General features: G+C 43.4%; 1 protein-coding gene across 1 annotated transcript in view; it reads right to left on the bottom strand.

Moving 5' to 3' along the window:
• Positions 1–940: 940 nt before the first annotated feature.
• LOC133353496 (otoancorin-like) overlaps positions 941–24765 on the bottom strand; it is a 41710-nt gene continuing 17885 nt past the window's right edge. The window contains exons 15-30 of the mRNA XM_061569781.1: positions 23974–24141; positions 23558–23698; positions 22738–22799; positions 21438–21552; positions 20189–20265; positions 19195–19324; positions 17296–17480; positions 16228–16318; positions 14704–14860; positions 13280–13464; positions 9201–9350; positions 8256–8386; positions 7845–7987; positions 6194–6291; positions 5579–5771; positions 941–3519 (exon numbers count right to left, since the gene is read on the bottom strand). Of these exons, the coding sequence (XP_061425765.1) occupies positions 3440–3519; positions 5579–5771; positions 6194–6291; positions 7845–7987; positions 8256–8386; positions 9201–9350; positions 13280–13464; positions 14704–14860; positions 16228–16318; positions 17296–17480; positions 19195–19324; positions 20189–20265; positions 21438–21552; positions 22738–22799; positions 23558–23698; positions 23974–24141 (2106 nt within the window). The 3' untranslated portion in view covers positions 941–3439. The remainder of the gene's footprint in view (positions 3520–5578; positions 5772–6193; positions 6292–7844; positions 7988–8255; positions 8387–9200; positions 9351–13279; positions 13465–14703; positions 14861–16227; positions 16319–17295; positions 17481–19194; positions 19325–20188; positions 20266–21437; positions 21553–22737; positions 22800–23557; positions 23699–23973; positions 24142–24765) is intronic.

Below are 24765 nucleotides of genomic sequence, written 5' to 3'. Positions count from 1 at the left end.
TAACACGTACTTTCGATGACTACTCTTTACGTGTCCACATTACTGGAACCTTGCATGACATCTCCACATCATGAAAAGTACTCTACTTACACAACATCGCTGCGATAATAACACACGTTTTAACATATTCTTAGCCAATGCATTCTATCAGTCACGTTCACATGTTTTTTTAAATCCTTTATATTAAGTTCACTTGCTTGCTTACTTGCGCGCTTACGACCGTGCAAATCTTTCGGTCGTTTTTTAACCCACTTCCCGTGATCAAATCGAGCTGACATTTTGCACACAGACTCGTTGTGCGTGACAATTTATTTTCGTGAAATTTTTTTTCCATAACTTTACACTTTTTAGGAAAAAAAATTATATTTCATTACCAATTGCTTAATGGTGGCAGGCAATCATCTGACCCATAGGTGGCAGCCATCTCAAGCCAGAGGACAAGAGGACTCTAGCCGCCACGCATATAAAGAATTTATAGTGAAAAACTTTGTTTTTACGGGTTAATTTTTTTGCCCATGATGTGCAGTGAGCCTGCACATTATGCTAAGTTCTAACGTCATCTTTTCTAAAAGCAGCGCGCAGTCTGAGAGAACATCACCCGTATCGAAATCGTAACCTATTTAAAAGTACGCTATTTTCTATGTCAACGGTTCCAGAGCTGTGTGGTCCTTGGAGAACCGGTGGTCCACAAGGCTGTGGGGAGTGGTCCGGGGAACTGTTTGAGACGATTTCGAGTAGATTTCATTCAGAAAAGTGCGTTATTTGTTTGCACGGTGGTCTTCTAAAAATGGCGTGAGGATTGATAGAGGTCCGTGGGTCCAGAAAGTTTGAGAAGCGGCGTTCTAGGTTAACTTGTTTAAGATAAGTCAGCTCTCTGAGTGAACCCAAATAATCCCGAGAATCAGTTGCACATAAAACAAAATAGATCATTGAATTGTGGGGGTAGCATACGAAATTTATTCATAAATTCACTGAACATAATCACCAATTCATGCAAGATATTTCATTATACACACATCAGATTTGCTCTACTTCATTATGTGCATCACGTAAAATCATCACCTATACACAGACAGCATATATATATGTAGTTTAGAGTGTGGGTATACAATGGACCACACGTTGGGGGGGATTCTTTTTTCGACATGACTAATGATCTGACAAAAGCACATTATGACAATAGCTCTCTGGCACGAGTGCATCAAACTTGGAAGCGGGCAATGTATTCAAGCGTTGGCATGAATGCGTTGCCAGGTGTTTCCAGTTTTTAACCGAGAAAAACGCACCGATCAACAACCGTTCCGTTACGGCCATTAAGCATCGAAGTCACGAATGGTCAGCAGGGTAAACAGCACGCGGTTTGGTTGTGAAGGCCAACAGCGGTATTGCAGATGCTGAAGGGTCAAGGCGAGGTGAGGTTGCCTGCGACAACGAAACTGGCAATAGCGATTGAACGAGCATATCCCCTTTTCCACTGACACATCCGAGCCGAGGCAGTGCCAAATCCTCAAGGTACGGGTGGTTTTTGTTCCACTGGCTATTTATCGAGAAGAGGTCTGAGTGACAGCTTTTAAAAGCACCAACGTTAGTGGCTGATTTCATAGGTAACGACGTGCTGAGCAGAAGGCAAATGAAGGCGATACGACCGCGTAGGTTTTTCCTTATTGCGCCGTCCGACTCTCTGATGTGGTTTTTTTTCAAGGTTATACCGCGTGTCGTTTGGCAGAGATGCCTTGACGCTTCACTCCACGTGAAGTGAGGAATTTGTGAAGTTCCTGGAAGAAGCTCGCAATGCGTGCAGTGAAACATCAGGTATCGTGCCGAATTATACGCGGTTACCAGCCGGAAACACATCGGAGAGCTATCGATGAGGGTAAAGTTATTTATTACTTTGTACACTTTTCAACGTAACTCGATACGGTCGATACGGTCCCTTGCGTTTTACGGGAAACTGTCAATGTCGGAGCTGTGTAAGTTTTGATCGCCGTGCCTTCGACAGCTCAGATGAAACACCTGCTCCGAATTATATTCTTCTAACCAGAGGCATGCAGACGCCGAGGTCCGTGATCATTTTAGACACAACAGTGGCGGTTCGTCCACTCGGGGCGTGGGGGCGCCGCCCCAACCAAGCAGCTGGAGATGAGAAATTATTTTTCTAATAAAAAATAAACTTTTGGATAAAGTTTTGTCGTGTTTAAAAAAAAAAGTTAATATAATGATTCTTTCAACGTGAATTACCTAATGAAGATAACATTTTAGGTTGCTCGTATCAGAAAACGCTGCGACACCACAGTCTGATTTGTGCCTTGTGGAGGTCTCGGGGTGGCCGAGTGAGAGATTTCTCTTCGTTCATTGCGATTAGCTTCTAGCATTGTAGCCACGCCGTCAGAGACCCATTCAGGGCGGTTGAAAAAGGCGCCCATGGCTGTAATGAGACGATGTCACAACGCGAGGTTGCGCTGTGCAAGTATAGCAGGTCACGGCCTGCACGCTCTAGGAGGCAGTGTGAAAGGGGTTGTGGAGTGTGCACTTGAGAGGCATGGAGACAGCATTTGAGTGCTTTGTTATTTTGTTTCGTATTGTTTATAAATGCCTACCGTTGGTAGATAAGACAGTTATATCACTTTCACGGGAAGGTCATTAAGATGACGATGTTTTTGTTAATTAGACCACCATATTATCAGAGGCCACTCACAACAGCCCCACCTCGTGGAAACGTCACGAGCCGCCACTGCCTGAGCACAGACTTTTGCAACGTGTTGTAGAACTTCTTTCGCACCGTACGTAGCCAACCGTGCTCCTCGGAGGTAATGAATATCCCCTATTGTAGTTTACCCAAATACAGATTCATTTATAATCCCGAGTATGATTAAATCAGTATATTTTTACGACCAAAAACCTTTAACGTAAAAAAACGAGAGAAAATGTGTGAGGGTGGCTGAGCTTCCTGGGGATATAACGGACGATGTTTGGATGTTTGGGGAAAGCGTGGGTTATGAAATGGGAAGGTGTGAGTTCCATAAACAGGGGTTGGTGTTTCTGCAAAACCATAACGTAGAGCAGGGGTCAGGTTTAATCAGCAGGTTCCACCGATGTGTACTTACAGCCCTTTCGACAATTCACTTCTGAAAGAGGCCCTTCCAATGCTGTGCTGGTCATAGGAGCCGTTTCACCAGACGTCAGCACACTGCTCAGTGCAGGTTGGTGAAGGAGGGGGAACATAGAAGTACAGTACAGCTACGGGTTTAGTCATTTTGTTAGAAGACTTCAGTATTATTGTATTTCAGAAGGGTTGTGTGTAGCTTTAAGGTTCACGTATTGAGATTGATGTGCAAAGAGTGTGTCAGTTCAGATCCAGATGATTAAGAGTGTCGGAGTTCGTGTGTGTTGCGGTGTATTTTGATTCACATGCGGGTTTTTTTGTTGTTGCAAGGCTCTTTTATGCCAACAGCAGACACAGAGATGGCAACACCATCACAGCCACCAGCGTTTTTACGGCCATATGCAGACCTTGGGCAGCTGTACAAAACGGCACATAAAAAACAGTAGGGCACGGATCAATATTATAGTACATTCTGCAATGGCAATGGTGCATAGGAATATTTAACCCAAAAAACTCAAACCATTCGTGAATAACACTGCCTTAAAAATAAGTATTTCAGGCAATGTTTTGGGCAACGCCCCTTTGTTCTTCGCTACATGCTGTGCAAAAGGGCCCATTGCCTGAAACGTCGACTTCTTATATACGTTTTCCTTTGAAGGCTAAAGTGTTATTAACGAATGTGTTTTTTTATTCGCATACAGGGGTCTGGGTTCTTATACTGAATGAAAAGTAGCATACACCCCTCATTTACACAACCACAGTCAAACTTAGTATATTCTAACCGTGAATGTCAACTCTAGCAAGAACGTATAGTGCGAAATGTCGGACTAATATTTTTCAACCAAGGCCTGGCAGACCCCTAAATGTTTAGAGGGATGCTGTACAGAGTCTGTAAAGTGACAATGGAAAATAATGCAGTCGTATTAACTTTCGGTGCTTTGTCAATTCATTGCTGGATGACGGGGTTTGTTTGAACGTACTTCACCATTAGTGTCATTTGGTGAAGTGAGGGTTCCCAAGGACTGCCACTGATGTTAGCCATAGCCAGTAAATTGCGGCTGGGAATCGAAGTCAGACGGATGGGTTCATAGACAGCACGGTGCGCTAAACACTGCTCTACCATACTCTTTGGTTCTTTCGGTAAAGTCACGTACTGTAGTTAGAAATAGAATAAAACATATCACGACGTTTCGATCGCAACATCAGGCAAAGGTGATGATCGCTTGTGTTGCGATCGAAACGTCGTGATTTGTTTTATTTTATTTCTAACCACGTGACTTTACTGAAAGAACCAAAGAGTATGGATTCCTGCAGTCACGAAAGCTTCAAATCAAGACTGCGCTACCGCTCGACCAAATCTTTCCGCCTCGTCTTATCCGTACGTTCATAATCAACGTTTTTGGGTTTAGATCACGTTATTTATAAATGTGTCGTAACCCTCCACCACCCGACACGGCCAATCAGTAAAAAAGTGGAGGGTTACGACACATTTTTAAATAAACCCAAAAACGTTGATTATGAATAACATTGGTTGCGAAAGCCTACGTGTTAAACTTATCCGTACGTACAAACAAGATACATCATGCAAACGCATGGTTTCTTTACCGCTTTCCGACATGCATTTGTCCTTGGAAATATTTAATCAGTGCATGACGTGCGGCCTTATCTTGTGACATCGCACGTGACATCATCAGAAAGGAAGGCGAGAGCATGGCATTTGACATTGCCGTTTTGGTTAAAATACAAGTTTACATTAAGATATTCTTAGGTTTTTTTTGGTAAAGACACGTAGGTAAAAAAATTAAATTAATAGAAGTAAAAAGCTTGTGTTGCCTCCGAAACGTCGTGATTTTTATTTTATTTTTATTTAACTTTTATTCATTCTAATTAATTTTTTTTACCTATGTGACTTTACCGAAAAAACCTAAGAATATGAATCCTTGCAGTCACGAAAGCTTCAAATCTAGAATTTACATTAAGATTTAGGTTACATTGGATCAACTTCACGAGAGTTATGGCTCCCCCCTCCCACCCCACCCTTCTACTGACAAAAAAGAGAGATGGGCAGACAGAGCAAATAAATTATTAACATACTCTTAGTTCTTTCGGTAAAGTCACGTAGTTAAAAAATAAAGTAAAATTAATAAAAATAAAACAATAAAAATCACGACGTTTTGGAGGCAACACAAGCTTCCGTCTTCAGGTGAAATCACGACGTTTCGGAGGCAACACAAGCTTCCGACTTCAGGTGAAGACGGAAGCAACACAAGCTTCCGTCTTCAGGTGAAGACGGAAGCTTGTGTTGCCTCCGAAACGTCGTGATTTTTATTGTTTTATTTTAATTAATTTTTATTTCATTTTTTACCTACGTGACTTTACCGAAAGAACTAAGAGTATGAATCCTTGCAGTCACGAAAGCTTCAAATCTAGAAGGGATTATTGACACCTTAAACATCGACGGTCGGCGGTACTGACCTGCGACCGCAGAGGGTGGTACGTTGACGAGTCCAGGGCCGGCCGAGGGTAGGATGATGTACGTGAGAAACGTGTTCGGAAAGCGGGTGCTCAGGATGTCCCGAGCAGCCGGGCTCAGGGAGTTGTACTGCTGGGTGGTGATGGACATCAAACTCGAGAATCCAAGTGCTCTAATTGTCTCCGGGCTGAGAGCCTGCACCAGGCAGAGGATGCGGGGAGGATCGAGGCGCATGGCGAATGATTTACCGTGTGAAGTATGAGGTGGGGTAGCCAGATGTTAAAAGTGGTTTGAAAAGGTGGCACACATTTTTATATGGAGTACTCTTGCCAATGACATCTGGCAATCGAGTAGCATTTGCTTGACAGGCCTTCTGATGAAACCCAGTAGCTCGTCTGAGAATTCGCTTGCTTAAACTCACGCCACTTCATAATATTAGTCGAGAAAGCCGATATAGAATTGTGGATTCGTTTTTTTATTATTATTTATAGGTGGAGAGAGAATATGAGTTATACTTTTATTTCATTTTATTCAGAGTTTAGGAGGGTATTCATTATTCTCGGATTATGCTCTTGCCCATATGCTGATGTAATGTTTTAAGCGGATGCATGCGTTACCGAAAACACTTCTAGCGGGATGAGAGGGATGGCCGCTGGTTTAATCTCAGCTTTCTGTGCCAACGTCAAGTTGTTGATGTCGTCAGCGCTTGCTCCAGCTGTGAATGAACGGAGAAAATGTGAGTGGGTAGGCGGGGAGGTTGAGGAACAACATAACCTAAAATGTGTAACAATTGAGCAAAATGACGATTGTTATTGTTATGCTCAAAATACACACGTAAAATCTAGCCTGCAACAATGGATGTTTACAATTTCTAATAACAAGCAAAGGCACAGGAGTAACATTTGAATGCAATTTAAATGAATTGTAACACCTTCTTCTTGGTTCTTTCGGTAAAGTCACGTAGAATGGAAAAAAATAATAGTAATAAAACATAATAAAATAATTCTCACGACGTTTCAGCCACAACACAAGCAGCCGTCCTCAGGTGAAGAACAGGTCTGTCACCTGAGGACGGCTGTTTGCGTTGTGGCCGAAACGTCGTGAGAATTATTTTATGTTTTATTTTTATTATTTTATTATTTCCATTCTACGTGACTTTACCGAAAGAACCAAGAAGATGAATCCCTGCAGTCACGAAAGCTTTAAATCGAATTGTAACACATTCGGGAGCACACATTAGACGACATTCAAAGTGTAATATTGAAATCTCAGAGCTGGTTTTAGCCACATTAAGTGCAAAAACAAATTTGTTGGTCACGTGTTATTTCCGTGGAGTCTTTAAAGTATTCTTCTCCAGAACCCAGTTTAATCCTGGGTGGCTAACCATCTTCAACCATTAGATATCAACAGTGACAGCTCAGCATTATGACCCGAGCCGTCAACGTAGATAACTGATTCAAACGATTCTTCAAAAAACAGTACACTATTCGCAAGCTTACTGGAAATTGAAGCGCTGAGTCAGATTAGTGCTACAGGTGTCGTTCATCGTGAAGCATGATTGCTGAGCGAGAGAAACAGAAATTCTTTAAACACTGCCTCTGGAGTGCAGCCTGGCAAATCACTGCCTCTGACAAAGATCCGATGGAATGACACTGTCTGACCAGGATCGAAGTTGATCGGGTTTTTTTTATGTGCCAATCCCTGCGCTCTATCTCATGCCACTCTTTAGAGACGATGTAGTTAAAAACCTGATCAGTTTTGATGAGTTAGTATGTTATTAAAACTTTATGCTGCAGCCCTGCAATTAATTGCTCACGTCACTGCTGTTGGAAGGGCCTCCGAGAGAGGGAGCTTTATGGAGCCCTCGCGAGGAATTTTGGCCTACTCTTCCACCCTGACCAGACATTTACCCCACCACACGCAACCTGCCAATCAGCTAACCGTGGCGTGCCCATTTATACCACCCAGAAATCGAATCGAACCTGCGGCCTCTGGATTGCAAGTCACGGTTGATGACCATCAACCCACACCAGCATCCATTATCCTTTGTCGGAAAAGAATGCAATTTCTAAAACCTGTTGTGCGTACAAACCAGAGTGGTAATCATTTCAAAATCTTTCAAATATTGAAGACGAGGTGGTTTTCTAACCTGTTTGTGGCAATGTGAAAGAGCAAACACGTAATATCTCGGTCACTCTCACTGTCGGCGGAAAGGCCTCCGCTAGACTAGAGGGAGCTCTGGAGAGCCCTTATAGAATTGAAACGCACCGACAATCGTTCCCAACTGTGAGATGGTCCCAGTTGCCCATTGTGAAGGGGTCCTTTGGAATGAGTCATTCGCTTTTTTCCAGAGTGTCCGGAGCTGAGGAAGGCTGTACTTGTCAATGCTTCCAAGTGCCTCTGCTGCGTCCCTACACGACGGGTGCCCCACATGATAATAACACATCATCATCATCACGATTGCTTTCAATACTACCAACACTTTCACCACCACCATCATCACAATTACCATCGTCTTCACCACCACCACGCCAGCCACCATCATCATCATCAGGATCCTCATTCACCACTCTCACTGTAACCGCCATTTTTTCTACTTGTGCTATAATTTAGAGTATATAAAAAAACACAATTATACATGTAAAAGGTGCGCGGATGTTGTTAAGTGCAGGGATTCACTTGAAGGCTGCAGGATCCAAAATTGAAAGGTCCGAGAGACCGGTCACGAAAACGCCGAGAGACCTAAGGTCGGTTGCCGTCAATCCAGCTATGGTTTTCCCATTCATGAAATTTTTCGTTACGGCCTGGATCTGCGAGGAGAAAAAAAACAGTCAACAGATCGCTCTGCTTTCAAAATGTGCATAACGATGTAATGCGCCTTATTTAAGGCAGGTTAGATTCAAGATACAAAATAGGTCTATGTTATAACGATTATATGGCATGATATGTAATTATGTATATCTACGTATACGTTATATATTTGAATATGCAGCACAATGTTACAAATCTGACTCCCTGCGATATGAGGTATAGGCGGATATGTGAAATGTTCAGATATGTAAACATTAATACAAAATGACAATTACACATAAACAAATGGGTTAATGAACAAAAACAAACCCGATCAACAAGAGCAGCATCACCACTAGCAGCGCCAATGCCATCATCACAATAAACAGAAAAACCACCACTAAAACCATTAGCAGCAGCACTACCACCACTACCACCACTACCACCGCCAACAGCAGCAACATAAACACAACCATCATCAACAACATTAGCAGCAACATCGTTACAATCACCAACACCAACAGTAGTAGCACCACTGCAACCACCACCAATAGTAGCAACGCAATCGTCTTGACCATAACTACAAACGGCAGCACCAACACCATCGCCATCCATGAGCAGCAACCATCCACAAGTGCAGAACAACAGCACCACCAACAGCAGTGCCAATACCATCAATAGCAGAAGCAGCAGTAGCACCACCACCATCATAACAGCATTACCATCAATAGCAGAAGCAGCGAATAATTCACAGCTACCACCAATCGTGAGCACGACCATTAACAACATCGGCAGCTTATGCCACTATCGCTGGCAGCACCGCGATCACGGTACCTGGTCTGCGCTCCAACCCTGCGTCTTGGAAAGTTTCCCCACCAAGTCGATGCTGCTGAGGTCAAGCTCCTGGATCTCGGCAGGAGTGAACGCCAATGCCAAGTTGCCGATGTTGGCCAACGTGTCCGTGGATGTCGGCCACTTGAACACCTGTTGGAAGAAAAAGCGAGAAGGTCGCGGGCCTCTTCGTGCGCACGTATGATCCGTGGGGGTCATCTGGCCGCTCTTCGAAACGCCCATCAGTAGCGAGTTGTGGGGCAATAGTACAATGGAATTTTTCCATAATACAGGGTTTTTGTTGGGTTAGATGGCGAAAATATAAATGTGGTGTCGTTAAACTCGCCACCACCCGACAAAGCCAATTGGTAAGGTTTGTCACGTAAATAAAACAGGCCAATGCGTTCCGAGTACAGCACACCGGTGTGTTGGAGAGCAAATACACCACATTTACAGTCTGAGTACGACGTTTCGCCAGTAATTACAACCGACATCATCAGGCGGCAGCAAATAAATCCTCCTGTTTCGTTCCTTAGAGTGATAGATGGGATGACGTCAATTGTGAGCCCATCTTGTGCGAAGTGGGCGGGGGGGGGGGTTAATGAATGCACATAAATTACAATGGGTAAGCATTACCGATTGGGTTATTCATATGGTAATCAACGGACATTATGCATGCAAATGTGTGCATGTGCAGTGACGTTATACAGATCACTACGGCGCTTTGCGTTGTGTGTGTTGTGGAGATAACTAGCAGGGTACAGTACCATGCACGTGACGGGCATTGGTGAGGCATAGGGGCACGTGAGGACAAGTCGGGTTAGGGGCCATCCATAAATGACGTCACGCGATTTTGGACAATTTTTGACCTCCCCCCCCCCTCGTCACACGGCGTCACAAAAAGTCAGACCCCCCCTAAAATATGACGTCACAAAGCTCTGCTCCCGCCCCCCCAAACAATAGTTCCATTTTGAAAATAAAACATTCTTCAAATCGCTTTAAACTATTGTCATTGTAGTGCGTATTTAATGTGGCGCTGCACTCTGATGTTGTAGGAGAAAACACGTATTAAAAAGGAGGCGTTGGAAAGCTGAAATTTAGCATAAAATGCACTTGAAAATATTCAACGTCTAACTAAAACGGCAGATGTTCAGAATATTATATTGAAATTATCTCATAATTATAAATATTAAAAGTAATTATACCTATTGAAAAATACTTGAAACGTTGTAGTAGAACGAAGCAAAATGTAGAGTACAATTATAACAATCATATATTCATTACACAGAATGAAAAGCCCTGGTAGAATCATTAGAATCAAAATGTTTAATAACAATCATGAAAAAAATGTTCTAAATGTATGCTTCTCCATTCTCCCATGGAGAAACAAAATTCTCCTTCATGGAATAAATAAAAGGTGACCTTAGTAAATTTTAATAATCAAATAGTTAATAACGAAAATGTATCAAAATTACTGTTGATAATTGTTTTTTTACCCTTTTATCTGGCAACAAAACTGACACCTTTTTTTACGAGGAGTCATGTTTGCATAGACCACAATACCTGCAGCCATAATGCAAACTAAAAACACAACTCTAATAATGTATGCACTGTCCTTGAAGTTGATTGGTCCACAACCGAGACAGCTTTCCTTAGAGCCTAGTCCAGGGGTCGGCAACCAAAATAACAAAAAGAGCCATTTCTTTCCAATTCGGTACAAAATTCAGTATTTCAAGAGCCGCAATGCATCTGAGTACATACTGTACATACGTACATATCGTCAAGAAGCAGCCCGTAAAGAGCCGCATGCGGCTCCGGAGCCATAGGTTGCCGACCCCTGGCCTAGTCTCACAGGGGTAGGACCAGATGACGTCAAAAGGCGCACAACTCAAAGAGAATCCTGTTCGTCACCTGGGGCTGCGCTCTCGACGTCGTGGGTCAACAGCACGAGGGCTGCTCTGACCAGAGATAGTTATCCCGTCCGAAGTGGTTTAGGGGCCGTCCATAAATGACGTCACGCGATTTTGGACGATTTTTTACTCCCCACCCCCTCGTCACACGGCGTCACAAAAATCAGACCCCCCCTCAAATATGACGTCACAAAGCTCTGCCCCCCCCCCCAAATAAAACATGCTTCAAATCGCTTTAAACTATTGTCATTGTAGTGCGTATTTAATGTGGCGCTGCACTCTGATGTAGGAGAAAATGTTTATTAAAAAGTCTATTTAATTAAGTAAAACGTGTTGTCTATCGTCACAAATGTCTGAACCCCCCCCCCCCTAGGTGCGTGACGTCATTTATGAACGGCCCCTTGACAGCACGAGGGCTCTTACTATAGTACTATACCGCCTTCAAATTTTATGAACGACTGGGTGTTTAAGGTTAGCGATTTTCCGTATTATTTGACTGTATAGAAAATGAAAAAATTACAATTCACTATGCAAGGAAAACATTTGTGTTTTAATATTTACGTGTTTTTATTATTATTTATGACCCCTTTATAACATATGCTACAGGCCCCGCAGTAGCTTCATCCGGCACTGGTGATAACCTGTGCTTTGCATGGTAGTCGTCGTGCTTCCAAGCGCTAACCGGGCTGAACACGACTCCGCTTTCCGAGTTCTGACGGGATGGGCCGCATTCAGGGTGATTTGGTCACAGGCAAGGTGGGACAATGTTTCCCAGAAAAGTGTAAACATGTACGATGATGACACATTGGGAAGGACTTAATAAAATCATATCCAATTGTATGTCACTGTCTAAATGTAGTAGTATATTTGGTATTGATATATATTATGCCTCTCATTTCAGCATCAGTTCCTTTGAACACAGGCATTGATGTGCTGCCAGGGCCATTATTTGCAAATTCTAAACATAAATGCTTTAAAGCGTAATAAAATCACTAGAATAAATACCGGTTCATTTAAGTTAATTGTACCGTTTTTAATAATAATAAAAACTCATACTTCTGCACCCTTTATAGCCCCGCCCCGTTTTACATAGCCATGCCCATTATGCTACTATCCCAACCCACACAGCAAGGCACCTCTATCTAATGGGGAACTGTGGTGGCGAGATGTTAACTACCTCGCCTGGTATGCAGGAGGTCGTGGCTTCGATCCCGACCCTGATGCCTGTACACGTATTTGGAGTTTGCATGTTCTCCCCGTGGTCACGTGGATTTTTCTCCGGGTCCTCCGGTTTTTCCCTCCACATTTGTAAACATGCGTTTTTGAGTAATTTGCTGCTATTAATTGCCACTTCACTGAGCTATCATTTGTGGCCAGGTCGCTTCTGAAAAAGAACTATATATATAGCTCAGTGGGCCTTATCTGGTAAAATAAAACGTTTTGTTTTAGTTTTGTTTATGTTGGCTCCACCTGTTTCTTTTCGGTCCCAACCACTCGCATATCAACCGCCACCTTTGCCCATATTAGGAGTCGAACATAAAGCCATGTATTTTATTTTAAGTGGAAAAAAACATCCTAAGTTTAACAAAATATTCGGGTCGCTGGGACAGTCATTTTAAAATCACCAGCACTCTCTCAACCAAACCGGGACGCTACTCTTTGTAAAACTTCACAAGCCCTCGTTTGCATTGTTTTGCTTGCACACTAGGATTACCTGGTTTTTAAATGAATCTATTAACAACCAAGTTTCCCTTGAAAAATATATTGTTCTTTGGTCTCATTGTGATCTTAATAACAACAGCTATCTTCTTATACAATCATTGGGCTCTTATCTAACTACAAACAAAGACCATCTATGATGTGGTACAAGTTTAAGTAAGGCAATTGTCAGAGTGGCAAAAATCATTTTCAATGCACCGCCTCTTCATATCTGATCTTGTCTGACTACATTCCACTTCAAACCAACTGCAAACATTGAGGGCCAAAGAAGAGAACAAACAACATCTCACTGAGCAAAGATTGAACGCCCAAAGTTGCTAGAAAAGAGATCACAGGAATGTGAATGAGTGAGATTAGAAGGGAGAGATGGGGGAATGTGTTGACAGGAGTTGAGTGCAATGAATAGAGGCAAGGAGTCTGGCATTTGGAATTTGGAATCCTCCATTTCCTTACCGACTTGATCTTCGCCTTGAAGACAGCCAGCTGATCGGAGGAGAAGTTGAGCTTGCCGAGGTCGTCCACGCTCTCGATAAACACGGCGTCCGAGATACAGCCACCCAAGTCTGCTGTGCTCATCTGTGCCAGCGCCTGGCCTTGTTTGAGGATGTCCTGCCGGGTCAGCTGGGCACCGGAACAAGCTGCAGAATGGGTTCAGTAGTGTCAGCCCTTGAGTGTCCCGAGGGCTGTAGGGGCTAACCAGCCCCCCCCATCCCCTCCCGTGCATTATGCTGATCCTGCATAATGCACGGGCATAATATGACTTTGAAACCCCCCCGCCCACCTCCTACGCATTTCAGAAGTAGTACTAATCACATACCTGCATTTCCCATAAATATGCTAAATTCCTCTTGATATGCAAATTATTTTGTCAAGGCGCACCTTTCCACCTTCCAACCCAGCTTAAATAGTCGCTCCAAGCGTGGTGTTGTTTCATTCAGACGCTGTCTCCCTGACAGACCTGGTCTTCACCTGAGGACGGCTGCTTGCATTGTGGCCGAAACGTCGTTTAGAATTATTTTATTATGTTTTATTTTTATTATTTTATTATTTCCATTCTACGTGCCTTTACTATATTTAACACCAGTTCAATGGCATCAAACCCAGACATTGCAGTAGGGGATAATGACACATTGTAAGTACACGCTGTGCTTGCTGCTCTAACAGACAGCGAATGATCTGCTGTGATATGGTTAATTTAATTTGCAAGCTTCACTCAATATGTGAAGCTGTCTGCATTAGTTGAAGGGCACTGGGCAAACGCACAAACATTGGTAGAATTAAATCATGGTCATGGCAGCCTTTTCTTATGTACATAGGAGGTGAGAGCTAGAGAAGAATGCACAAAGAGACAAAACCATATCCTACCCTTACTCATTCTGTTTAGATTTTAACATTTGTTCAAAGTTTGTTTCACACTGACTGTGCCTAGTCCCTCTGAATATTGTGCCTTCCCTTTGTAAAAAGATTACACTTCAAGTTTGGGTGCTGTAAGAGTGGGTACTTAAAATTGTCAGATTAATTTATACGAGATTCATAATTTAACTTAAAGAAGACAAATGGCTCGATTCACGCACAAGCCGGGACACGTGGTAGTTTTGCCATTCTTCTTGTTGTGTCCTGCCACCACAGTCAAATGTTTATCCAGCATTGGGCCTGAAGCTCCAGCGAGGTCCTCTATGTACACGCATTCTCCAGGAGGCAAAAAGACCAACATATGTCCCATGGTCCATGTTTCACCACAGCCGCATGTGCCAGTGTAGTTAGAGTAGCCCCACTTCAGCATGTTGACTTTTGAACTCCCGACTGCCGGCCTGCTTTACGAGTTTGACCTCATTTTCGCTGGTGTGACGCAACACACACAAAGCGGGACGACTTACTGGCGCGCTTCTTCCGTCTGCCGCTGGTGCCGGACTGCGATTTCAACCTCGCTTGGATATTTGTCAGGTCGGGAGAGAAGCGGAGTCGCTCTGGCGTCACGTCCATCACCTGTGTCTGTGCGGTCACGTATTCAATAAGAGCGCCCAGCGCCGTGGTCTAGAGGGGCACGGGGAGTTTGGGAGGTCGGGGGGGGAGGAGGGGGGGGGTTAGAGCTTAAAATTGAAAGTACACGAGTTCAAATCCTGGGCAGCAGTTGCATCTGCTAATTAAACATGTAACAATTAACGCATTCAATATAGGTAGGTAGAGCCTTCCAGATGGCCACAGAAGCACATCTGAAAGAGAGCAGTGACCATCTTTGTTCGAGTGGTTTATCACGTGGAAATGTATAGCAGCCAAATACTTTATGTTCGTTTCTAAAAAGTTAAGTCACTTAGGATTAAAAATTCTACCACAGATGTGACCACAGTATTTCAACGTTTTGGTCAAACTTTAGCACGTAGCTTCTCACAACCACACATGATAAAAATGTAGTTTTCTGGATTCAGCTGTGTGTTGAGCATTTCATCTGTCAAGCTTTCACCACAATGTACCACCGGCATCTCCAGCAATCACAATTAAATTTCGATTTAAAGCTTTCGTGACTGCAGGGATTCCATCTTCTTGGTTCTTTCGGTAAAGTCACGTAGAATGGAAATAATTATTTTTATTATTTACTTATTTCCATTCTACGTGACTTTATCGAAAGAACCAAGAAGAGCAATCACAATTGACAGGAGGTGAAGAATACTTTGCGGCAAATAAACAATCTTCTTTGATACCCCTTCATGGCAGATGAATAGGATACCCTTTCCGTGACGAGTGACGAAAACGGTACACACCAGGGAACTGATTCCAATTTACAACAGCGGCTTTGGCTAACCATCAAACAAAGACGGTCACTGCATCACTCGCTTTCAGATGCGCTTCTGCGGCCATCTGAAAGGCTCTTCTTTCCGATATTAGGAAGCCACTGGAGACTAGGCTCTAAGGAAAGCTGTCTCTGGTGTGGACCAATCAGTTTCAAGGACAATGCATACATTATCAGAGTGTGTTTTTTGTTTGCATTCAGACTGCAAGTATTGTGGTTAATGTAAACATGATTTCTTGCAAAAGGTTTCAGTTTTGTCGCCAGAAAAAATGGGGAAAACCCTATTATTATATTTTGGTACTGGCAAAGGAGGCCTCATGATGATGATGGAGCTATGCCCTTTTTAAAATCTAGATTAAAAACTAACTTCTTTAGATTTGCTTTTAGCTTTTGTTTGCCCCCCCCCCCATCTCCAATAAGCAAGGTTGGCTACACACGATGCAAAAGAGGCTGAACATTCTTCCACACGTACCTGGCACAGGGTGAGTTATATAAGCGAGCATCGTAAATGATCCAAAAATATGAACTGCCCATAAAAGTTGAAACATCTGAAATGTTTAAACCTGAAACTCAGAACAAAGAGACACGGGTAAATGTCTTGGTCCATGCTTACTGATGTTATGCCAGTGAGCGTGTTGCTGGAGAGAGTGGTCACCATGTCGCCCATGTCCCGGAGGTTCTGATACGTCCACGTGTATGATGCGCTGTGAAGAGAAAGACGGTGCAAACATTCGTATATTGCGTCTCGACATTTAAATTTAAAAAAAATCTCCATCGGCCAATCAGCTTTCCAGACCGATATTATTCAGTGGCATTTGTTTAAGCAAAGAGAAACCCCTGCAACAGTTTCAGCCTTCTGGGTCTCATCAGCAGAACTATGGTTGATATACAAACGCTGCTGGGGTACCAGATGTTATTGGCAAAAGCACTCAATCTCAACTATGGGCTTTGTTCAACAACAACAAAAGCTATATTGTATACATCTAATTATATGTTTCTGTGAAATATATATTCGAACTCATTCACCATTATCATTATCAATATTTATTTTTATTCAGTATTTCCTTTTCACCCCATTGTCAATCCATTGCTGGAAGAAGGCCTACCATGCCACGTTGGTCATGTCAGTTGTGTGACCATACTCCACCATTCTTGTCAGTGCAGGTTGGTGCACAATTAGAGGATATGCAGAGTAAATTACTCATTGACAGACATTCAGTTGGATGATAGGTTGCACGATGCATGGACGCACATTGACTACGTACATTGGCTGATAAACCGAATTAATTCATAAACGGAGGACATATTCCTCAATCATCCAGCGGGTGGGCTGCTTACGAGACAACTGAATGAATGCTGTCGCGAGTAAAATGTAAAAGTCCAGTTCTGCATTTGCTGGCTAACACTACTGCTGACAAAAGGGCCTACACTGGAAGGAGTCCGAGATAGCCCCATCCACAGGGTTCTTTTGGGCCCAAGATGTCCTAAATCACATGGCATTCATTTAACTGCGGTATACCCATTTATGCTACCGTTTGGGCAGACTTGGAGGATTTAAGAAACTTGTCAATTGTATCAACTGCTCTACCAGGACAATCGTATCAAACCAGCAACCTCTGCATTGCACCCTAGTGTGCTAAAAATGACATTACTGCACACCACAACTGTAGATAATACACACCCATATTTTGAGATGAGCTTAGCCTCGATGCTGGTGGCTTGAGCAGCCGTGTAGACCTTGCACTGCTTGAGATTGTCCAGGATGCCGATGTCGGCGCTCTGAATCTGTTCACCGCTCAGCTCGCACGACAGATTCCCCAGGACTGCTACATCACTCGCCGTCAGACTCAGCCCTGTCGGTTTATTCTGTGAAAAGGAGGAGAGAGAGAGAGCACGGTGCAACCTTAAACACAGAATAATGTGTGCATATATACGGCAGATCAGGGAGCACAGGTGGTGCATTTACCGCACGGTTGGTTACGTACAGTGCGAAAGAAGTTCAACATACATACCAGTCATCTTAGTTAACCCATAACACCTAGGTCTGTCCCATGACCTCTTTCCAGCAAGCACAGTGGGGAGCACAGGTGGTGCTTCTGCTCGTCATCTTAGTAAACCCACGCACTGGGGTCTGTACGTGACCTGTCAACGAGCCTTCGACACTTCATGTGGCTTAAAGTGCACCTAATTTTAAATGAAAACACATTTGCACAGCATTTGCAACTGTGACATCTAGTATACATTATATATGAACTGGTGGTGTATTTATGTGGCTGACTAGGTGTGTCGAATTTGCCTCCCTCCCCGTGGGCACCGAAGTGCAATACCCCTGGTTTGTCAGCAGAATGCAATACAGCAAGGTGTCGACTCATATCATCTGTCCCTTGTGTATGGGATAGAGCGTTGCCCCCTCGCATGCGTGGGTTTTCTCTGGGTGCTCCAGTTTCCTCCCACACGTTCAAACACGTATAACTATCTGAATACAGCTTAACATTCAATCTAAATTTGTTGTTTTCGTGACTGCACTAATCCATACTCTTTGGTTAGTTTGGTAAAGTCACATAGGTATAAAACAAAATAAATTAAATCACGACGTTTCGATCGCAACACAAGCAATCATCCGGTGAGAAAACCACAGCGTTTGGCATTGCTGCTGCATTGGTGTTGTTGCTTTATTGCTAGTGCAGCGTCTTTGTTGTAGCTCCCCCCCCCACGCATCCCCAGCTCTCTCATCCTCCCACTTCCAGCCCCCCCCCCCCAGTTCCCCCCGTCCTAGCTCCGCGTCTCCCTCTCCTCGCATCCACGCAACGCCCCCCCCTCCCTTGCCCCCCCCCTCCCCCCTCTCTTACCTATATAACCTCTTGCCACGGTATCTCTCTCCCACTTCAGCAAAAAAATTCTTGCTGTGGTTTTTTCCCACCTGATGATGATTGCGTGTGTTGCTATCGAAACGTCGTGATTTTATTTATTTTGTTTTATACCTACGTGACTTTACCGAAAGAACCAAAGAGTTCATCTTAACATATCGAGAGCTGCAAAACAACTGTTGGCGCCGGCTCATCATCTGGCAGCCTTCCAGCTTGTCTGTGCTTCCTTAGTGAGATGCAATTTGTATGAACGACAGGATATAAAAGCCATCATTAGATTTAAATTTGTGATATATACACAGCAAATGGGAACACAAAAGTCAACCTTTCGGCACCTTTCCCCAAGGCGCCTGGCCAGTGTGTAAGAATAGGCCAAATATAAATTTCGATTTAAAGCTTTCGTGACTGCAGGGATTCATCTTTTTGGTTCTTTCGGTAAAGTCACGTAGAAGGAAAACAATAAAATAATAAAAATACAAATTAAATATAGTAAAAAAATAATTTTATTATGTTTTATTTTTATAATTTTATTATTTTCCTTTTACGTGACTTTACCGAAAGAACCAAGAAGGCCAAATATACTTTGAGAGGGGCTCTCTATGGGCCCCTTCCGTGGAGGCCCATCTACCAGAATTAGCGTGAGCATGCAATTTCAGGGCTGCACCTTTGCTACACACTCGTAAAACTTCACGACACGAAGCACGGCCACCTACCAGGCACGACAGGGCCCTGGTCAGCAGACTGGTCCTCGACTTGTCTTTGGGCAGCTTGTTGATGTCGGCCTTGCCCAGGCTCGTGAACAATGGGACACACGCCGGTTGCTCAATGGTAAACTTTTTGGCGCTGCAAATCAAGGAGACAAAAATACAGCAGCAGTGTCCGTCATGGATAGTGAAAGGGACAAGATTTCCTATGAAAATAGGTTTTCGAATGGTGGGGGGTTTTTTTCCAATAATAATATTGATATGTGCGAGATGGCGCAATTTAGCACGGCGGTTTGTGCACTGTCTAAATGTTACCGTACATCAAGATGCTCTCGATAAAGAGTGGACATATCCTATTTGTTTAATAAAGATAGTTTTAGCTATTTATCAACCCTGTAGGCATCAGAATCAGAATCTTTTTTTAGACTTCAGAAATCCGATGGGTTGTGAAGCTCTTTTTTTACACATTTCTAGTCGGGGTGGGTGGTCAGCAGTTACAACGAAAACAACACAAAAACAATTTTAGGAGTGCAAAATCGAAAAAAAGGCAAGCAGGTCACTAAATTTCGATTTAAAGCTTTCGTGACTGCAGGGATTCATCTTCTTGGTGGTTTCGGTAAAGTCACGTAGAAGGGAAGTAATAAAATAATAAAAATAAAACATAATAAAATAATTCTCATGACGCAAGCAGCCGTCCTCAGGTGAAGACCAGGTCTGTCGGGGAGACAGCATCAGATGCTGTCTCCCCGTCAGACGCTGTCTCCCCGACAGACCTGGTCTTCACCTGAGGACGGCTGCTTGCGTTGTGGCCGAAACGTCGTGAGAATTATTTTATTATGTTTAATTTTTATTATTTTATTACTTCCCTTATACGTGACTTTACCGAAATAACCAAGAAGAGCTCACTAAATATTAATAAATAAATGCGTTATATAAGTCCTATTTTTCAACAACCTTCCTATTGTGAGCTGCTTGCTCTACCGCTGAGCCACTCGGTACTTACTCCACATATATGAGCACTGAACTGGGGACATCTTGATCCAGATCCACGGATGAGAGGCCACTGGCCAAACAGCTCGCCTGCATTGTGAACAAACCACAGCAATCACACTCATTTATGAGAGCCACCAGAAAAAAAACACAATTATAGAACTTTCTGTAAATGAGAAAAAATCCATTGGGCAAAAAAGTGCTTGTTGGCTTGAAACAATGAAGAGTAATAAAATTAATCATACAAAAGCGACGTGATTGTGAACACAGGATCAGGCCTCTCATCATGCGTTTCATGTCATGTAACACCAACACATTTTGTGTATCCTGGACACAGCATTGTTTTAGACCGTCCGCTCAAAAGTCAACATTTCCAGCGAGATTATTTGAGAGAGCAGAGGCAGAATAGCCATCATTCATAGCCATCATTCAATATTTTCATGCTCAAATGTATCACTGGGCCACTGGTGGTGCTAAGTTTGCGGTGAAAAGCCGACATTGCCACCTCAGTGGGCTTCCACTTGGTTTAAGTCCACCTGGTTTTAAGTCCGTATGTTTATTTTCCACAAATTATCCACCCCATATGAGATTATAGACTGAGTAAACCCATAATGAGGATTTGCAATATTACAATAAAATATTAATTTGCATCTTCTTGGTTCTTTCCGTAAAGTCACATAATAAAATAATAAAAATAAAACATAACTAAATTCAATTTTATGTTTTAATACAATTTTATTATGTTTTATTTTTTTTATTTTATTATTTCCCTTCTACGTGACTTTACCGAAAGAACCAAAAAGATGAATCCCTGCAGTCACGAAAGCTTTAAATCGATATTAATTTGCAGTAAAGCTAAAAACCCGTGTGGCAGCTGCAACACGAATTTTTTTGTTTGTTTGTTAATTTTATCGTTAAAAAAGAAAACTATTTGTAGTGTAATGGACATTTCTTTTTTGCGATAACTTTATTGTTGTTTGTGCCTTTTGTTTTGGTGCCATTTCTTTATTTGTTCATTCATTTTTTATTTTGCTAGGCAGTATGGTTTTCATTTGCTGTATATAGCTTTTCGTCATATAATATATAATTTATGTACAGCATTATGGGATGGAATTAGCATCAACGGCGCTATATAAAATTTCAGTATTATTATAATTAATCCCAAGTACGAGCCACACAAATCTTTCATTTTCGTTGCCATTGACAGAAGAACAGTGACGAATGTCAAACTGCTGTGGGATCATCATGTCTTTAGACGCCACCTGAGTTGGAGAGAGCGAGCCGCCGTTTGCGGAAATTAGGGTCACGAAGGATTTCGCAGTTTCTTCACCCGTGAGGTCACTGCACTGAAATCCAGGCAGCAGGTTCGGGGCGGTGCTGGAATGTAAAATGCAGAGCATTGTCGTCACATGCCACCTCACACACCACCTCACACACGCCACATCACACATGTCACCTCACACAACACCTGTGGGGTTCAGATTGTAGTTCTCAAACTTTCCGGTACGGTGCCCACCCCCCAATCAATAATACTGATATGGATCAATAGTGATCCCTATGCCCCGTCGCGTAGCCACACTCATGGCTCTTATTGGTGTACACGAGTTGCTGGGACATATCGAACAAACTGATGTGGATATCATAACGGGTATGTTCCCTCTGGCTTCAAAACCCAGTTAGTCTCGACAACTGGCTGTCATACTCTCTGACCACGTTCGCTCCTCGAGCCCACTTACTTTTCTTAACCCTCTAAATTAGATATCCCTTAATCACCACCATCATGACAAGAAGAAACAAATATACAATTGTACCACATAGTACCCTCCTGCAGGCTAATGAAGCCCTCTGTTAGTAAAGTCACTGGCGTGGTTTACCCCAGAAAGGAATGAGAGCTGCTGAATGAAGGCTTAGATACACTCTGCCAGAGTTCGTTAAGGGATGACCCGAGGGTAAGATGTAGTGGCCTGCTGAGCTGCGACTCGCCAGGAGATGTGGCCAGCGGAGACAAAAAGAGGTACAGATTTTTTTGAGATGATAGGGATGGGAGAGTTGTTGGCAAGAGTTACAAGTTTTAGTGATTTGTCTTCACCTGAGGACGGCTGCTTGCGTTGTGGCCGAAACGTCGTGAGAATTTTAGCTTATTATGTTTTCTTATAATTACAATTTATTATTTCCCTTCTACGTGACTTTACCGAAAGAACCAAGAATAAGGGTTGAGAGATGAAGACCGCAGACGCACTTTTGTGAGATGGGACATAAATAAGAGAGAGATGAGAGACATGAATGCAAGAGGTACACATCAGTTGTCACATGTACAGATGCTTTGTGACATCTTCATCTCTGTACCTCTGACATGACGTGGCTCGTCCCATGAAAATGTATGAAGCTGCAATCATATCATCTCGGATTGTTCATTATTCCTCTCCCTGCCAGACCGCTATTTACAACTGTTCTTGTATATTTTAATGTGGAAGGCACACAGGAGTTGCGCGATTGACAACTTAAAACTATCATACCAATGGCCTCGTGCAAAGAAAAAAAAACATTCAATAATGTACTTGCCGAATTATTTCGGTCCAGTTTGCGGTCTGAGTCTTCACCATGTTGCCGACCAAAACCAGAGCCTGCAGAGATAATGAGGGTATACATGTGTCATCTTGTTTAAGAGCAATTGTGTTTACAAATACAGCTGCAAAAACACACACTTCAAAAGCAAACTACAGGTAACAGCGATGTCTAGCGGAGTCTGAGGCCACTGTGTAAGTCAGGGCTTTTATTCCCCCAAGTGGATTGTTTAAATTGATTGGATTATTCTTTGTTTGATGATTCATTGACCGAGTAAGATATGAGACGGCGTTAAATGCTCTCAACATTGGTGCCTGCAAGTTGCACCTTGCATGATACTTAGCCAAATAAATAAATACAATCCTGCCATGGTGGAATGGTGAGCAAACGCGATTTGCAGTGCAGGGGTCGCCAGTTCATTCTCCAAGCGTGGCAGTCGAAACAACAATGCAAGCTTCTTAAATCCCCATCGACACTTGTCCATCCAGCAGCGTAAATAGGAACACAATCGGCAGGTCGCGTTACGTGTAGTGGGGTAAAGAGTGGACATTCCCACCCTTTTCCGTACATCTGGCAGGCGTAAAATGCCCTCTGGTGGGGCTGGCTGGCTCTCTGTAGGCGCTGCTAGTCAAGACCCTTCTGCCAGCGATAGTGTTACCAAGATATTTAAGGTCTACACCTTGACCTCTCTTTTCTTTACTGTATTACAATGGTAGCACTGCACGGTCAGATTCACCAGCCAAAAGATTGTGGGATTATTTCGGCTCAAAGATGTGCTGCAGGAGTCTGGGTTCACAGAGGCATGGCTCATCCTTACCTGTCCTTCTGACCACTGCCCTTTCGCAAGGTCCTTGGGCATCAAATTATTCACAACCTGCAGTCTATCTGCGGGAATGTGGGCTAGCAACGATGGCGGAAGACTATTCATCAGTTGCGCCATAGGTTGCTTTATCAACAGCTGCAAAGAGAAATAATAATACATGTTGGTATGAAAAAATATATGAAAACAATAACTCTCCAATGCGTCACCAGGCTGTAACCGCGTGGTGTTCAGCATGATGACTGACGTTTGGCTCCACGTGCTGGGAGCTTCTTCAACACGTGGAGCGAAACGTCGGACAGGAGGTTGAGAGAGTCAAAGACCTGCCATATGGCAGAGGACTAAATAAGAAAAAGAGAACTTGGCCCAATAATCTTTTCATGAGACTTGACCTTTAATACAGTTGGACCCACCTTGTTGACGATAACCGACTGGACACCATCAGGAATGGTCGCAACGTTATCGGGGTTGCTTTTTGTCGCAAAGGCTAGGAGCTGATTCGAGTCCAGATTGGTGAAGGTGCTGCTTGGTACTCCAGACACCAGTCCCCCCAGCTTGGTCAGGGCATCTGCATTGTTCAGCTTGGGACACACGTCGCGTGGAGACAAGCACAAGCCAAAGTCAGACCGTCTCTCGGATATTAGTGGTGCTCGTCACATAGCGCGGGCCGGCCTGTCGCCAAAGATAACTACATCTGATCCCACTGCCCCTGCTTCACGTCGCCACGCTTCGCTCTGCACCAGAGTTCTTGAGTTCGCCAGTTGGATTCTCTCTCTCTCTCTCTCCCGGAGTGGCAGTCGTGGAAAGTTTCTAAAATTCCCACGGCCTCTGTCCACCCAGCAGTATAAACGGGTACTGTAAACTTCCAGTTGATCGGCAGGTGGCGCGGGGACTCCCCCCCCCCACCCATTCCCAGATGTCTGGTCAGCATGGAAGAGTAGGCCTAAACACCCTCTAGAGAAGCCTCTCCGGTGCCCCCTGCAATGGAGGCTCTTCTGCCAGCAGTTCCGTGAGCAAGAAATTGCAGCCCTGCACCTTTACCTTCCACATTTTTATCCCGATCAACAATGGGTATTTTGCTTCATATTCTTAGGTTTTTTCGGTAAAGTCACGTAGGTAAAAAAATTTAAATTAATAAAAGTAAAAAAAAAAATCACGACGTTTCGGAGGCAACACAAGCTTCCGTCTTTTTTTAACTTTTATTA

The sequence above is a fragment of the Lethenteron reissneri genome, chromosome 44 (genome assembly GCF_015708825.2).
Source record: "Lethenteron reissneri isolate LAM-NWPU_2019-01 chromosome 44, ASM1570882v1, whole genome shotgun sequence".
Classification (NCBI taxonomy): Eukaryota; Metazoa; Chordata; class Hyperoartia; order Petromyzontiformes; family Petromyzontidae; genus Lethenteron; species Lethenteron reissneri.
The sequence above is the reverse complement of the archived record's forward strand: the minus strand, read 5'-3'. Positions and strand labels throughout refer to the sequence as shown.